General features: G+C 45.1%; 1 protein-coding gene across 2 annotated transcripts in view; it reads left to right on the top strand.

Moving 5' to 3' along the window:
• The first annotated feature begins 1,069 nt into the window (after nt 1–1,069).
• Nucleotides 1,070–18,081, top strand: part of PRRC1 (proline rich coiled-coil 1) — a 37,960-nt gene continuing 20,948 nt past the window's right edge. Inside the window, exons 1-4 of one of the 2 annotated variants that reach the window (XM_065405988.1) lie at nt 1,070–1,354; nt 11,511–11,662; nt 13,091–13,498; nt 14,105–14,268. In XM_065405988.1, coding sequence (XP_065262060.1) covers nt 11,548–11,662; nt 13,091–13,498; nt 14,105–14,268 — 687 coding nt within the window. In that variant the 5' untranslated portion in view covers nt 1,070–1,354; nt 11,511–11,547. The remainder of the gene's footprint in view (nt 1,355–11,510; nt 11,663–13,090; nt 13,499–14,104; nt 14,269–18,081) is intronic. The other variant, XM_065405987.1, reaches the window with a different exon arrangement.

Here is an 18,081-nt window from a genome sequence, read left to right on the forward strand (position 1 = left end):
AGCCAGCACCGCTGCTCAGGGTTGCTGCCCCTGCACCTAGGAGCCGGACATGCTGGCTGCCACACAGAGCCAGGGCAGGCTGGGAGACTGGGCAGGCAGGGAGTCTTCCTTAGCCCCGCTGGCTGGACTTTTAGCGGCCCGGTTAGCAGTGCTGACCAGAGCCGTCAAGAGTCCCTTTTCAACCAGGTGTTCTGGTTGAAAACCGGATGCCTGGAAAACCTAGTTGCCCAGCAGCCTTAGTATAAACTGGCACCAGGTCTGTCTGCACGTCACAGCCTCCTCTTCCCTAACTTCATCCTCTTACACCCACTTGTACCACACTTTGCACCGTGTTCACAACCAGCCTTTGTTGTGGTGCTTGTTGGAGCTGGGGAGGGTACAAAGGTCTGGGCCCTGCTCTGCGAATATGCCCCCACAGGGGTGGTTGGGGCATGACGCGGCTCCGCTAGGGAGGGGTCTGAGCAGGCTGAGGGGAAGAGACCCGACATGCCCGCTGCGGGGCGGGGGGTGCGGGGCGGCGGGTACCGACCAGGCAGCACGCAGACTCCACCGCCAAGGCTGCGGGCGGGACACCAAGAACCTGGTGGTACGTGGCCGGGCTCTCCCCGTCCCCGCCCCAGGTCACGCGCAACAGGCGGCTCCGCCCGACCCCACCCGCCGCAGGCGAACGTGGCAGCAGGAGGTGGCGACTCGTGCCCAGGCGCGGCCATTTTGGATGCGGGAAGCGAGCGGCGGCACGGGGCAGGCAGGCAGCGCCAGGGAAGTGGCGCCCGAGGCCCGGCCACGGAGGAACCCGCAGCGAGGTGAGGAAGGATGGGAGAAGCCGCCGCCAGGCCGGACAGCGCGCGCGGGAGCTGCCCGGCCCCGAGGAGTGTGAGCAGAGCCGCCGGCGGGAGAGCGAGACGTGGCAACCCGGACCGGCGGCGGGCGGCATTGCGCATGTGCGGTGCTGCCCCAAGTCTCATGGGAGTTGTAGGCCCTGCACTGAGTCTGCGCCCCGTTCCTCGCGCTCTGACCCCTGCTCTGGGAGGCTGCCTGCGCGGGGGCTGGGGGCGGTGCTTCTTCTCCGGCGGCCGCGTCAGAGCCGGCAGCGGGGTCACGCAGCGTCGCGGGCCCGTTGCTACCGTTACGGGGGGCTTGTTTTACGGGGTCCTTCCCGCCGCAGGGCGGAGCTGCGCTGTAGGCAGCGCTAGGGAGTCTGGCAGCGGGGGCGCAGCCTGGGATCGGGGGGCGCTTCTGCGAAATGAACCGAAGTGAAACAGCAGCCTCGATTGTTTGACTAGTGTGTGCAAGGCCCCGAGAGATCGTCACGCCTCTGGGAGCTGTGGTGGCCGGCTCAGGAAGGCCTCCCTAGGTGGGTTTGCACTCGGGTTACCTTGGCAGGAGTTGTTTCTTTCCTGCATGGGGGGAGGAATAACTTTGAAAAACAAACCAATGCAAGCTTGGAGTCTGAAGGGGGCTTTTCTAGCAGGGCGTGAAATTCACTGCAAATGTTGCAGGTGGACGTTTGCAGCCTTGTTTTTACTGCCTGTGTAACCTGCTGTCACAGAGAATAACCTAGTATCCTAAATCCCAACGTTGGGTGGCTTTTTTTAAATTTAAAAATTGAGGGATTTTTATGAAAATTAATTAATTTACATTAATCATTTGTGCTATAGTGTCTCTGATCTAGATTGTAAACTCATTGGGACAGAGGCCAGCTCTTCGGTCTGATATTTCCTGCCTGTCCCTCTGGTATGTGAAGTCTTGTTGCTATAGTGATGATTAAATGTTAAATACTCATAGCAAATGTTTAGAAAACAGCTGGGCCGTGGGGTAGTCTGATCAATATCATCCATACTAGAAAAGTGAGAAAAGGACTGGTATAGAAAAACTCAAGAAGTTCTGATTTTGGTTTAACTCTTCCTCGGGCTTTGAACATGTCAGCGAGCATCCTTTCTTGCTGTTGACTGCATGTGCATGGTCTTTCCTGTGCCCACGTGGCACTTCATTTACATCAGCAAGGCTCTGTAACCTGAGGGGCCTGCCCATCTGCATTAAAAAAATGTGTGGGATCCTCTTCTGTCAAATGGAACTAACATCATTTGCTTAGCTTCTTCAGAAGGCTGGTCAAGATTAATTACTCAATTATAATACCTGACCTTTTGTTGAAGAAGCCACCCCATTGATTGGCAGATGGGTATCACAGCATGTTCTGATAGTTGCTGTTATCTTTTTTGTGTTGCCCAAGAATGAGCTGAGTGCCACAAAAGAGAAAGATAGGGTGGCAGAGCTTGAGTCTTTACCCCAGTACCTGTGAGCTGTTTCTGTTCTGTGGCCTTTAATGAGGTTGGCTGTCTGAGGTAAATAGGATGGATTTTATTGAGTCAGCTCCCCGCTTTATACGCAGATGAAACAATATGTTTACAGTATGTATAGGGTGGTATGAATCTGATGTCCTTCAGCTTTCCCTAGCCACACTGATCCTTTCCTCTACCCACACACTCCCATCCCCAAACTAACCTGGTGCCCATCTTGCCTGGGAAATAATGGTTTAATATCTATAAAAGACTTAGGCTATGTCTGCACTACCACTTATGAATAAAGCCAACCCCGAGAGACATAAGTTATACTGACCTAAGCACTGGAGTGGACAGCACTATGCTGACGGGAGAGCTTCTCCCATTGATATAGCGCAACTGCTGTAAGCTCTCTAGTCCAGCCATAGCCTTAGAAGGTGAAAAGGGCTACAGTTCATAAATGAGTATTATTTATATCTGTGCCTATATATCCCTTAATTAGAATGTGTATATTCAGGATGGCTGCTCATTTGGGGATGCCTCCTAGCAGTTAATTGGCCATGCATGAGGACAACTGCTGCTTAATCAGGAGATTATCAACAAAAATTCTACTTAATGAGCCTAACCAGTGCTTTAGGTGTTAACCCATATTACCTTTTCACACCTAGTTATAGAAACATTGCCTGTTACATATTAAAAAAAGTATTAAATAACATTTGAGTCTGGTATTTTAATTGATTACTGAGCTTATTCACTTCTCAGGTTAAGCCTGAGCCTCTCAAGATAATTCTACTGTGCTTTGTCTGTTAATGTGGATGTCTACTCAACTGTGGAAATCTGCTTGTTAACGGTTAACTGTTAAACAGCACCACTGCAAACTGTGATTCAGTTCTAGAAATTGACTTTATCCTTGTCAATTTTGGGTAGTCTTCATTTGTAAGTAGTTCATCCTTAACTATCAATTCCCATATTTTTGGGACATAACCTGAAAATGATTTTAAATTAAGATTATAGTCAGAAAAACAAATATATACATTATTTGGTTTCACATTTTTCAGTTACTTCACATAGCTTTTGATTTTTAAAAGTAAACTTTTTCTGATTGCCAACTCAGCAAGCTCAACTTTTGATCTCTAAAATGAAACTTCTTTTCTGCTTCTAACATAATCACCAATTAAAAAAAAAAAGTTGTGCAGTCAGAATTTATGATCTGATTTTTCTTAAGTGCTGAATATCCACACATCCTGCTGAAGCAAATGAGAGTTGTGGGTACTTTACACCTTGGAAAATCAAGCTGTTAACTGACAATTTGGGGGAAAAGGCTAACAACTGACTAGAATTCAGCTCCCTCTTCCTTGGCTGTATTGGCTCTGCACTCGGAATAAAGTAAATACAGGTCTGTCGCATCTTACGCGCATTTAACATGCGCGATTTCAACTTTATGCGGTCGGCAAAAACAAAAAAAGAGAAAAACAACAATTTTAATACTATACCTGTAGTGCGGGCGATTTCGCCCGCCATTGAATTCAATGGGGTTTTGGTTATACGCGGTTTTCGCTTTACGCGCTAACCGCGGAACGGAACCCCCGCGTAAGATGAGACAGACCTGTAGTTACACCTCAAAGAGGCACAGACCTTGTCTGTACTAAGTATTCTTCTTGTTAAAAGCTCCCATGATTGCTCTAGTACTGGTGCAGCTCTAACATTGCTGGACACAGTGGTAGCATTAGTATAGACCAGTTTTTTTTTCTCACCCCCACCCCCTTGTCATTTAGTAACCTAACCCTGCTGAGTTTTATATTAAACCCTTCTGAAAACTTGATCTATATTAATGGAACTTTTTAGTGGCAAATTTAAAAAAAAAAATCTCTGTGAATGTGCTACTTTTATGATATTAATTTAGTTTAATAAACACACTTTAATGTAATCGTACAGAATGCACTCAAGTTTGGGTTTTTTCCAAATTTGGTGACATGACCAGACTCATGAAATGAACTTTTAGTCACAAACCACTAGATGGCAGGAGCACAATTTCTTTTGGGCTAATTACACATTTGCTTGACTCTGCTTGTAATTCTTTGTCTCCTGGATTTTATATTTTTGGACTGGTTTGTGGGGCTTGTATTAGGTCAACTTTGACATAGGAAGTATAGGTTTTGTGGGTTATGTTCAGAATTTTTTTTTTAATCATCTGAGAAAAGGCAGCAGTAGGTGTGTGGAGGAAGTGACTAGAGGCATTTCTACACTGCAAATACCTCCCCCCCCCCCCCCCCGCTAACCCATACCAGCTGACTCGGGCTCCCCAGGCTTGGGCTGCAGGGCTGTTTCGTTGTAGTGTAGACTTCCAGGCCTGTGCTCAAGCCCAAGCCTGGAAGTCTATATGACAGTGAAACAACCCCTTAGCCTGAGATCTGTGAGGTGAAGTCAACTGGCGTAGGCCAGCCGCGGGTGTCTAATTGCAATGTAGACATACCCTAAAATAGACTTTACTAACTTGCATTAAGGACTGGGTAATCCACTGCTGATTGAATGTTCTTGTGGTAAATAAAGATGAAAATACCACAATGCACGTTGCTAATATATTTGGATAAACATTTTATTTTTGGTAGTAGGTTATAATGTAGTATGTTGTGTAGAAGCAGTGATGTCTTAGGAAGAGAGACTTCACTGTAGGGCTCTATAAATATGTAAAACTAAATCTTTGCTTGGAAGTGGGGTTTAACCTTCAAGGATTACTTGCTGAGAATTATGGGTTTGTGGATTGGAGCAGCGAGGAGAAAGAGAGGTTTTTCTGTAGATAAATAACTTTAATATGAGGTTGGGAGTAATAGTAAAGACAAAGGCCACTGCCAAAGCTGGTAGAGACTAAGGATTTGGGGCCTGATCCTGATAGGCACTTTACCTCTGCATTTTTCTTCAGGACATTTTTCAGCAGCTTAGTTGTGTGGTGACTAGTCTTCAAACCTTATTTGCCCTCTTTTGGTTTCTCTTACTCTTCCATACCTGCTTTCTTTTAATTCTCTAGAATTATATCTAAGGGCCTCATTCTCCACTGTCTTGCTCCTTTCATAATCGCTTACACCTGTGCAAACTGAGAGTGGATACTTTTAATTTGGAAGCATGTTATACTTGCAGTGTTGCCAATTCTTGTGGTGTTTCTTTACCATGAGCTTTGTGATATTTGGGTGCTTTTCAGTTTCCTATGATCTCACAGTTCCTGGCTTAAAAACTCATGACATTTGCCCTTATTCATAATGGCTTGATGGGTGGTATGTGTGTGTAGGAGGCAGACTGAGGGAGGTGAGGGAATAGAGGTTGGCAGAGGAAAAACATGAAGGGTAGGATACTCTAAAGGAATAAGAGGCGAAAAAGTGGAGGTAGGTGAACTTAAGGTTTGGAGACTGTAGGTGAGCGTGGAAGGGTGAGGGGAAGATTGTGTGGATTAGGAGGCAAGCAAGATGGAGTGGGGAAGGATACAGGCTACTGATAGTGGGGGTTGGGAGATGGAGAAGGGGTTAAGAAGGGGTAAGGAGACGTTCCCCTCTGAACTGCCAGTGGCGAAGCATATATATATATATATATATATATATATATAAAACTTGAAATGCTCTTACACACTTTGGGGCAGGCAGCTTCCCCTCAACGACTCAAGAACTAGAAGGCAAACTTAAAATCACAAAATATATTTTTTAGTCATGATTTTTAGGGGCATACCTATGATATGTGAACCCTTAGGGTAGGCAGTGCTGTTGCCCACTTGGCACTCATTCCACATAAATGTAACTAACTATATAGAATGCATGGTAGTGGAGAATCAAGATGATAGATTTCTATTTAAGTATCCTGTTTACACCTTATTTTCTAGATTAGATTGTTTGTTCCTTAGCTCTTGAGCCTATAATCATTCTGGAAAATATATGTAGTAAACCACTGAGAAAGTTCCACGTGGAACCTGTTCAGTCATTCCATGTGGACACTGTGTGTGTGTGTGTGTGTGTGTGTGTGTGTGTAAATATATTTAGGGGAGAAAAAAACTCCCTATCAACAGCATTTACTCACAGCATTATCTGAAATACTTCTGTTTAATGAATGTGTTATGGAGAGGAGTCCGGTGGCACCTTAAAGACTAACAGATTTATTTGGGCATAAACTTTCATGGGTAAAAAACCTACTTCTTCAGATGCATTTGTGTTATGGAGAGTTGCTCAAATAGCTTATGTGTTTTAGTCTTTTTGACCAATGACTTCTTTACTAGTCTTACTCCTGGGGGGAATTCTGTGCCACTACACAATGCAGAATTTGCACAGAATTAATGTTCTGGGCAGAATTTCATTTTTTCCTGCAGAATTGTTGCTGCTGGCTGCCCCAGCAGAGCCTAACTCGCAGTGAACCTGCACAGGTGGACTACAGTTCCCAGGTTTGCTGGCCCCACTTGGTCACCTGGTGTGGCTGAGTCCCCTCCCTGTGCAGCAGTTGCCAGAGGTGGCAAACTGCACTCCTCAGGGAGAGGCAGGAGCAACAGCTGAGAGTTGCAGGGAGGGGCCACTGCTTTCCAGGAGGGGAGACTGAGAGTAAAAGGGGAGGGTCTTGCAGGGGGACTAGGTGACTAGGGTTACTAGGTCCAGGTTTTCCCAGACATTGCCTCTTTTTTGATCAGGGTGGATTTGATTTAAATCATTAATCAGGAAGACTCGATTTAATAATGGTTTTCTATATAAAAGTGCATTCTTGTTGGTTGTTGTAACCTTAATACATATTCTCCACAACTCAGAGATAGATGTAGATTTCATTTTTAGAAGGTACACACTATACGTTTTTAAACAGTGATTTATTTTGTAAACTTTTCAGACTAGTTTTACAGCTATATCAGAAAACGAATGATTGTTTGGTTAACTGAAGCAGATAGTTCACCTCCCAATAACTTCATAAATATCTTAATCATTGATATTTGGAGGATATTCTTGCCAGGCTGCATTAGGAGGAGAACATCACCAGACATTTAAATTGTTTTATTTAACTAAAACAACAATGTTAAATATTCTGGATTTTTTTCTTCAGCAGCAAACATATAGTATTTTAACAAAACAAGCATATATCCCTCGCTTCTCACATTTATCTCCAGACTTCTTTTCCTTGTCCAGATCTATTACACCAGTGGTTCTCAAACTGGGGCCGCCGCTTGTGTAGGGAAAGCCCCTGGCGGGCCGGGCCGGTTTGTTTACCTGCCGGGTCCGCAGGTTCGGCCGATCGCGGCTCCCACTGGCCGCGGTTCGCCGCTCCAGGCCAATGGGGGCTGCGGGAAGCGGCGGCCAGCAAATCCCTTGTCCCGCGCCGCTTTCCACAGCCCCCATTGGCCTGGAGCGGCGAACCGCGGCCAGTGGGAGCCACGATCGGCCGAACCTGCGGACCCGGCAGGTAAACAAACCGGCCCGGCCCGCCAGGGGCTTTCCCTACACAAGCGGCGGCCCCAGTTTGAGAACCCTGTATTACGCCCCCAACAATCTTCTATTCATTGAACTTTTTGAAACTTTGCACTTTTAGAGAGAGGTAAGGGATTGACTCTGTGTACGCAATTTTGCAGAGGGACAATACGGTTGAGGTCTGTTATTTCTCATCTCTATATTTTATTTATTTATTTATTTAAAACATTTTTGCTGTTAACAAGCGTGTTACCTCTGGAGACACAAATCCACAGTTTGAGAACTGCAAAACTAAGCATCTCTGATGGTGTCTGCTAGGCTGAGCCCCATTGAGTAGATAGAAAGATTAACCTAAATAATCTATACAGAAGCCTGTAGAACCCCATAAAATTGGGTCCCTAATCCATGAACTATTGGAACTCATTTACAAAACTTTTCTTCAGCATTACATGAATATATTGTTTCATACTATAGAATTAGAATTTATAATCCCTATTCCATGATGAGATATTTTTGAGCTATAATGTATCTTAATTAAAACTATCTTTAGATTGCTTTTTTCCTCAAAAAGCATTTTATCAAAGAAATCCGATTTAAATTAAAAAAAATCTGATTTATTTATTTATTTTTAAAATCGTTGATTTTTATCCACTTTGTTTTTGATCCTCCACCCTCTGTCCAGGCAGATTTTTCTAATAAGAGACAATGTCCGGGTTTCTTGCAGAGCAGATGTTGCAGCTCAGAAAGAGCCCTGATTGGTCTGCTTTGCGATTGGTCCCTCCCCTGCATCCACATTTGATTGGTCCCTTGCAGCTGCTGGATCCTGCCCACCCAGGCCTTGGCTCCCAGCCCTGGGCAGGGGGAGAGCCCTGCAGGGAGGCACTGACTGACAGACTTGCTCTATGTTCTGGGTCTGCGCCAGCCTCCCTGCCACTGTGACAGGGGGTGACACTGCCCCCCATCTCAAGATTGAGGCCCCACGTACTCACTCCAGCACCCGCCAAATCCCCCCTCCCAGTACAAACACCCCTCCAGCACCCCGCAACTGTACCCCCCCCCCTCCAACTCTCCCCTCACCCATAGTGAAAGGCAGTGTCCTTTATTTGGAAACTGGAAATATGGTAACTCTTCGGGGGGTAGGGTAAAAACATGAGAATAGACTAAAAGACTGGAAGGGTAGAGTTTTCAAAAATAATTGAAACTGGTATGATATTGTGTTGTTTTGACAAATAACGTACGCAGAATTTTAAAATGTGCTCAGAATTTTTCATTTTATTTTGGTGCAGAATTCCCTTAGGAGTAAACTTGTCTGCTAGGACCTGAATTGAGAATTTCTTGTTTGCTCAAGAATAACTAATGTCTTCACAGCCGTAAAAACAATATTGGATTTTTGGCAGGTAATTGAAGGAAGAAGAGCTTTAGGAATGTTTTTATTGTGAAATATAAACTTGTGCTGGTAGCTTTTTAAAAACATGCTATTAAAAACAAATCCTTCAGCCCAGGTAAGTTTAATGGAAGGCCCTACCCAATGCTGTTCCAATGCAGGGGACTGGGGTGGATGCAGAGATTCTGCGGACAGGATCCATACCCCTACAGGCTGCAGAATGCTGCTTCAGAAGTCCTTCATCTGTTCTTGAATGGAGAGAGGTTTTGAGCTGGGGAGGAAAGGGGCTGGCTTGTAGGCAGTAGATCTAATGGCATATGGGGAATTCCCCCCATGTTGTGGGACCTCAGCCATGAAGAGTACTGCATAGTGGACATGGAATGGATCTGTTGCCTTTCTGTAACTTGGCTCAAGTATTCCATCTCCCTCCTTGTCACCTGAACCTTTTGTGCAAAGCCTTCTGTTTGTGTTTTCCAGGGGCGACAGAACTGTTCCTTGTATAATTTAAACTTTCATTTATTCTCAGGAGCTTTACAGTTCACCTGTGAGCATATGTCAGAATTGACTGTTGCTATACCTTCTCTTATCTGTATGTCTGTTTGTGTGTGTATATGAAGGTATATATTTTACCTTCCTCAAGAATAACAAGGTAACAAGAATGTGAACATTTTTAGTGTTAAATCAGTAGCTGACTATTTAGGCTTTTTTACATGGAATATGACTTTTTACTAGGAGGAAAAAAACCCTGTAATTTTCTAAGTGGAAGTCTCTATATGTGTATTGTATTGCATTTTTAGCACATTTTCTAAGACCTTCCCAGTGTGCCTTGTTAAAGGAATATGCTGGCAGAGCTTGATAGCTCCTGACGTAATGGATATTATGGACAATTCTTATCAAGACTCAGTCTATTTGTTATACATATAATGAGTTCACATGGGATTTGTATTTCATTATAGCTACCTTAGGAAACATTCTTCCAAGAAGCAAATAATAACTACCGGTACCTGGTTTACCAGACTTGAGAGACAAGACATTATTATTATTATTATTATTTTATTTTAATTACCTTTGTACTGTAGAATACAAATCAGAAATGGGAGAAAAGGAAAGTTGAGAATTTATTTGCATGTTTTTCTCCCATCTCTCTCTCCTGCTTCCCACACATTTTGTGCTACCTTTTTAATAATAAGGTATTTTTAAGCAAGGGTATGGTTTCATGTTTCTTGCAATAAAATGGATTTTCCAGTGTTTTAGCATGATGAAAGACACTCCTATCCTCTACTGATCCTGGTGGTGAAAGAAAACCAGTTTGTCATTCAGTATTAATCTTTGATGCTCTCATTAGATTAGTGAGGAAGAGATAGTGTGGTCTCATAGGGCTTGTCTGTTTTGGTAAACATCAACTGCTGCAGCTAAATCATTATAAAAATCCATCTGGTTACACCGGGGGTAACCCCCTAGTGTAGACACACTGAATCTGCTTTAAATTGTGCTTAAGCTTAATGCAGTAAGTCACTTTAAGTGCAATTTAAAACTGTTTTCCATTGTGTCAGCATTAGGGACTTGCACTGGTATAACAACATAGATTTTTATATTCAATTAGTTACATCAGCACAAGTTGAATATAAACAAGGTCATAGTTAAAGCAGAGGACAAGGACTCAGGATTTCCTGGGTTTTGTTCCCAGATGTGCCAATGGTTTCCTTTGTGACCTTTGGCAAGTCACTTGAATTTACAGAATTGCTACCACAACTTCTTTTGAAGTAAGTTGATGTGCTCAGCACCCTGTTGAAAACAGGTGCGCAGTCTGAGTGCTTTAGTTTATCTATCTGTAAAATGGCAATACGTACATCTGCTTTGTGTGGATTTTGTGAGGTTTAGTGTTTTGTAACCAGGGCCGGCTCCAGGCACCAGCTTAACAAGCAGGTGCTTGGGGCGGCCAAGGGAGAGGGGCGGCACCTGCGGCAATTTGGGGGCGGCAGGTCCCTCGCTCCCTCTAGGAGTGAAGGACCTGCCGCTGAACTGCTGCTGCCGATCGCGGCTTTTTTTTTTTTTTTTCCCCAATTGCCGCCGCTGATCACGATCGCGGCTTTTTTTATTTTTTGCTTGGGGCGGCAGAAATGCTGGAGCCGGCCCTGTTTGTAACATATTTCATATCCTTAAATGAAAGGTGTTTTAGAAGTAAGGATTTCAGAGAGAAGTTTTGAATTTGAAACATTGTCTCTATAGTATAAGGTGGGAAAAGAATATTACTGTATAGATGTGCGTGACACTGAGTAAATGGTTTGTCTAGGGCTCCTCAAAAGACTTGTTTTGGAACTGGTATTTGAACTGTCCTGGGCTCCTAAACCAGCATCTAGTCCACTATAGCATGCTCCTTTCTTTGTAATTCAGTTTGAAATAATTTTGTCTTATTTCTCAATACAGATTTTGTTTCTCTGCAGTTTGTTGTAGCTGAAGAAAAATGATGGAAGAGAGTGGAATAGAGACGACCCCACCTGGCACTCCCCCGCCAAGCACAGCAGGGGCAGTAGCTGCTGGTATCACCATTGCTGCCACCACCACACCTGTCTCATTAGGTATAAGAGGCTTCCAAGCAACTGGGTTTTGCTTGTTCATGTGTTTGAAGCATAGCAATTAGTCCAAGTGAAAGCAAAATTATAATCAGTATAATTGCAGTGCACTTCTCCAGACTAAACTGAAGAACTTAATTTCTTCCTTAATCCCAGTAGTGTGCTCCTTAAATGACTTGGTGCATCTTTTTAAGAATATGGCTTTTTAAACTTACACTTCTATAAGAAATTATGTGGGTGTATGTCTAGGGTTTTTATGGAGGAGTGGGTGCGGAAGATAGAGGCTTTGACTGCTGTGTAGGGAATAGTAATAGAGTTGACTAGCACTGTAGATAATCTGAAGATTTTGCAGGATCATGTGGGGAAATAACCTGCTCACTTGACCTGATTTTTCTAGTGTGTGCACCATTTTCTGTAGACCATATTTCCGCCCTTTTGGGTGCATATGCAGTCACAATTGTGCAACCTCAGAGTAACATCTGACCTTCCAGTTGAAACTTTTAGACTCTAGTGTACTTTCCAGTAGTTGTTTTGCCTCTGAATTACTAAAAAGCATAAAAAGTAATGAGTTATTTTTGTAAAGATTTTGAATTCACACAGGGATCAGAACTGTTGAGAAAGATGGTATCATTTTTACATAGGCACTCTTCTCTTAATAGCAGTTGGTGCCGTGGGGTATGCAATAATGTTGACGTGAGAACGTTAATTTAAGCATTTCCTAACTCTTCCCTTCACCCCCGCCACCTTATATCATTAAAGTATTCTTTTCTTGTTAATTTGCATTATTATGTATCTTAAACTCAAAGTACTCTCTACACTTTATACTGCCATCACACACAGCAATCATTTCACAGTACCGAAAGGTAACCGCTACTGAGGTGAAATGTGGAAGCTGTTAACAGTGTACAGCAGTACTACCCAAGAGTTTAGCCCAGGAAGTATAGCAGAATACATCATACCTGTCTAGTTAAAACTTAGGTGAAATTAAGGTAGTTGGAATTTAATAACTCAAGGTGGAATCTAGCTAAAGTCTTACAGAATCTGTAATGAACATTTCTTCCAGTAGCACAATTCCTCCTAATACCATGTTGGAGTGTTAACTGAGTAGTGACTCAGAAAGAAGATTGTCACCTATTGAACTGGCAACACGTGAGGCCACTTTTGGAAGTCTCCATTCAAATACTGATCCATCCTGCTGCTGTCTAGCTTGATATCTGATGGGGGTCACAGTGGAAGATGGGGCATCACTTACTTTTTTGGTGAAAGTTTACTTGTAACTGGAATCATTACTTCATACAACTAGGTTTTGAACTCAAACTTATTTTTTGGGGAAAAGCTTTAGGTATCTTATTCAGATATTTTGTAAAGAATTTTAAAGCTATGATAACTTTTTATTAAAGTGCCTTTTCTTTTTTCTGTTTTTTCCCCTCCTAGCTTTGTCCAGTTCTCTCACTGCTCCAGACATATCCCCTCTCCCATCTTTCCCTCCTCAATCATTCTCCACACCTCTACCACCCCTAGTGTCTTCACTTCCTCCTATGAGGTCGTCCGCGCCTTTGCCATTTGTGCCTTCTGCAACAGTTTCAACTATTGCACCCCCTTTAACTCCTGCCCCACCTCCTATTACCCCTCCAACCGCTTCAGCTTTTAGCGGTGCCATGTCCCATTTCTCAACACCTCCTCCCCTAAACTGTATTCCTAGCCCTAACCTTTCTGCACCTCCCACGGCACCCCCCATTTCAGGATTTTCCATTGCTTCATCCTATGACATTACCAGAGGTCATGCTGGGCGAGCACCACAGACCCCGCTGATGCCGTCGTTTTCTGCACCTTCAGTCACAGGTAGTATTTTGTTCTGTCTTTGTAAGATGAAGCAAGTTCTCATTAGTGACCTTATGTATAACATAAGGGGTAGTAGGGTGTCAGCATTTTTCTATTCAACCTGCCTCTCTGTAGAGAAATGCTGGCTGACTTCTGTATTATGTCAGGTGTATCTAACTCATTTTGAGTATAAAGAGGTGGGAGTGGCTCTTTTGGGGAGAAGTAGTCATGGTCTAGGATAGAAGTGTCATTTCAGGGAAACCCTAGGAACATACAAGTTTAGGGGAAAAAATGTAACTAAAACAAAAAGTTACTCAGGATAACCTGTGTAGCCAAACTCCACTGTACGTAATGTATGCGGGCTCTGTTCAGAACAGGGAAGAAACTCCACTTGCTGTACAATGATACTATAGTATAACATTTTGAATCCATAAATTATACTCTAATGCAGTAGTTTCTAAACTAGCTGGTGATATATAGAGAGCTGGCTGGTCATGTGGTGCTGGCTTCTGCTTTCTTATTTCCAGCCTCTCTATTGCTTTAAGACAGCTAAAAGAATATTGCTATAGCAAATTAATTGTGGTAAGATACATGAATGTTTGTGTGTGGCTTGTTTTTGCTTATCAGGTGTCTTGACAAATCCTGTTACTCAACAAACAACTTTCCCATCCTCTCTGATGCCTGGAACTGGAAGTGGCTCTGCAATAACTTTCCCAGAGGAGCATGAAGACCCCAGAGGAGTTGGCATACAGAATGAAGCATCTGCTGGAGGCCTCTGGGGATTTATAAAAGTAATTTTTTTTTCTTTTACCATTTGTGGGTTAAGTCTTTTAACAGACTAAAATGTATCATAGGTTCTTCAAGTATGTGTTAGTGTGGATCCCACTTAGGTGCACATGAACTTCATGCATGTGAGACCAGAAGGCATTAATGGCAGGAAGGCTGCATCCCTCCCTCAGTTCCCTCTTACTGCCTGTGGCAACAAGATAGAGCCTGGCATTTGTCAGACCACTAGTTCATAACTCAGGCTAAACTTCAAAACCTTACAAAGTCTTCAGCACTACTACTTATCTTTTATGTTCAACTACCATGAAGACTGCTCCGTGGGAAGATCTGGTACAGGCATTCTTGGCACTGAAGCTGCCCTCAACATCAATTTTGAAGCTAGCACCAAAACCTCAGGTTTTGAAGTCAAGTACCAAGAAGGGGTGCTCCAAATATAGAGGTAGACACTCAAGAAGAAGCTCACTGTCATCCCACAAGGACAGACTGCCGCAAAGCATTCACAGAGAAGTCCAAGCCCTGTACAGACTCAAGAACTGAGAAAGGGCAGGCTACTATGCAGCAGATTCTGCTGGCCGTAGTCCTGGCTCCAATAATGCACCACTCATTGTTAACCCTGGCCTTGGGGGATGAGACTAGGGCAGAACTGGATCCATCATTGATGCTGAGACACCTACTGGCACTGGTACAGACTCTGGTACTGCGAGCACCGTAGATGTTGGTGCTGCCCCAGAAGAGGCTTACTGCTTCTCACCGTCACTGGGGCATATGTTTTCCCATCATTGAGTAGAGAACTCTCCCCTGTGGTCTGCGATCAATGCTATTGGGATCAATGCTATCTTATAGATCTCAAACACCACCGGTCCATCAAGACTGGCATTAGACTGACCAACATCCAACAAAGTCCGCTGTACTCCTGTGTTATCCAGCCAGTATCACAGGCATTGAGAAGCCATTTTCCATAACTGAGGGAAAGAAAGAGCTCTCTCTTGCTAGCAGTATGCATGGCCAGACCACTAATACCTGAATACCAGAGATAACCAGATTTAGGGTCAGAACAACATCAATACCCCAACTCATCGCTAAAGAATCTCTTCTCTTTGTTGCCAGATGAAACTGTATCCTTGATATCCGTACTGGCACCAGATGACTTCAGGGTGTTCCAGGTGCTCCTTTTGTCGATTTCCAGTCTCAGCAGTCCTCAGATCAGAGAAATCTCACAAGCTGTTTGAAAACCTGTCAGCTTTTGGTCTTGTCAGGATCACCCTCCCCATTATTGAGGGACTGTTTGACCTCGCTAAAGCTCTGTGGCAGACTCCATCCATAGTAACGCCAATGGCAAAACAAGCTGAGAAGTACCAGGTGCCTCCCAGAGGATTTGAGGACCTTTGCGCTATCCCCAAGCTGGGGTCCTTAATTATGTGACTTGTACAAGAGAGGTAGAAATTGAGCTAAAGCACATCTAAGGACGAAGACCCTAAAATACTCAATTTATTTGAGAGGAAGTCATGCTGTTCAGCTTCGCTCCAGCTGTGTGAGGCTAACAGCCAGCCCTTTCTGCTGAAGTGTGATACTTACAAGAAAGGGTGTCACCCTGTTCAACATGAAATTCCTTTATGACAGCAGAGGATCTTCAGGACATAATTTAGAAAGGCCAGCACCAATGGTGGCCAAGACACAGCGTTGCAGGCAGCAATGGATGCTTTAGACATTGCAGATCGGTCTTTGGCCACTGTAGTGGTCATGCATAGAGCACTGTGGTTCTAGGCATTGGGCATCCTGAGAAAAGTGCATGCCATGATAGAGGACTTGTCCTTTCAGGGCTCAGGGCTGTTCAGCATGCAGACAGGCAGTGCTATGCACTGACTGAAGGACTTGAAAGCTACCCTGCGCTCTTTGGGGGCTTACACTTCTGCTCCATGCCACAAGATGGACCGTTCACAGTGCATGTCATCCTACCATCCCAGACAGATGGAATATCATGACAAAAAAGTGTTTGGAGATAGAATATGGTGTGATAGTCTCCTCTTCCTAAGCAATGCACCCCACTCCTATGATGCATTAGCAGATTTGACAAAGCTGTTGAGAGCCACATTAGACCTAGACTAGAGAGTACGATCTTTAGAGTTGCCTCACCTCTTTCCACTGCGTATTGTCTGTCATGACATCAAACAGTTCTTGGCTTACCCGTTCCCTGACTCTGTAGCAGGGTCTTGTGAGAAAAGTCTCAAAATAGAAGTGGCCTCATTTCTTTGTCTGGGAACCATAGAGTAGGTCCCAATAGAGCAGTGGTTCTCAAACTTTTGTACTGGTGACCCCTTTCAAATAGCAAGTCTCTGAGTTCGAACCCCCCCTTATAAATTAAAAACACTTTTTAATATATTTAACACCATTATAAATGCTGGATGTAAAGCGGGGTTTGGGGTGGAAGCTGACAGCTCGTGACCCCCCCATGTAATAACCTCGCAACCCCCTGAGGAGTCCCAACTCCCAGTTTGAGAACCCCTGCAATAGAGTTTGGGGGAAAAGGCTTCTACTCCCAGTGTTTTCTCATTCTGAAGAAGACAGGAGGTCTTTGTTCTATCCAAAACCTGAGGAGACTCAACAAATACATATTTCTCCTCAGATTCAGGATGATAACACTTGCCTCCATTGTTCTATCTCTTCGCAGGACTGATTCGCAGCATGCAGGATGCATACTTCCACTTAGCCATCCATCCAACCTGCAGAAAGATTAACAGTGGGGCCATTCATTATCCATACAGGGTTGTAGCCTTTGGACTCCTATTGCACTGAGAATATTCACAAAATGCTTGGTAGTACGAGTAGTACACTTAAAATGACAGGGAATTCATGTCTACCCATACCTGGATAACTCGCTGATCGGGGCAGTTCCCACCAGGATATTGCAACGGCCGTATAATATGTCCTTTCCCTATCGTCTCAGGTAGGTCTGTTGAACTACTAGAAATCCTGTCTTGCACCATTGCAGACTATAGACTTCATCAGAGCTTTAATAGACTCCAGATCAGAGGTGGGCAAACTACGGCCCACGGGACCGTTCTCCCCGGCCCCTGACCTCCTGGCCCAGGAGGCTAGCCCCCAGCCCCTCCCCCATTGTTCTCCCTCTCCCGCAGCCTCAGCTCACTGTGCCGCTGGCTCAATGCTCTGGCCAGCGGAGCAGCGAGTTCCTGGGGCAGCGCAGCTGCAAAGCCAGGGCCTAACCTGGTGCTCTGTGCTGCACGGCTGCCTGTCCTGGTGCAGCTGCGCCACCAGACACCGGTGCTCCAGGCAGCACGGTAAGGGGGCAGGGAGTGGGGGAGGGGGGGTTGGATAGAAGGCAGGGGAGTTCGGGAGGTGGTCAGGGGCCGGGGGTGTGGATAGGGGTTGGGGCGGTCAGAGGACGGGGAACGAGGGTTGAATGGGGGCAGGGGTTCCGGGGGCAGTCAGGGAGAAGGGGTGGTTGGATGGGGCAGAGGTCCAGGGGGAGCGGAGGGGGCAGTCAGGAATGAGAGGAGGGGTTGGATGGGGCGGCTGGGGGCAGTCAGGGGTGGGAGTTCCGGGGGCGGTCAGGGGACAGAGAGATGGGGTGGTTGGATGGGGCAATTGTCCTGTGGGTGCAGTCAGGGGACAGGGAGAAGGGGTGGTTGGATGGGGCAGGGGTCCCGTGGGTGCAGTCAGGAAGGAGGGGGGGTTGGATGGGGCAGCGGGGGGCAGTTAGGAGGGGGGGGTGTGGGGGCGGTCAGGGAACAGAGAGCAGGGGTGGTGGATGGGGCAGAGATCCGGGTGGGCAGTCGGAACAGCGGGGGTTGGATGGGGCA

The sequence above is a fragment of the Emys orbicularis genome, chromosome 6, assembly GCF_028017835.1.
Source record: "Emys orbicularis isolate rEmyOrb1 chromosome 6, rEmyOrb1.hap1, whole genome shotgun sequence".
In the NCBI taxonomy this organism is placed as follows: domain Eukaryota; kingdom Metazoa; phylum Chordata; order Testudines; family Emydidae; genus Emys; species Emys orbicularis.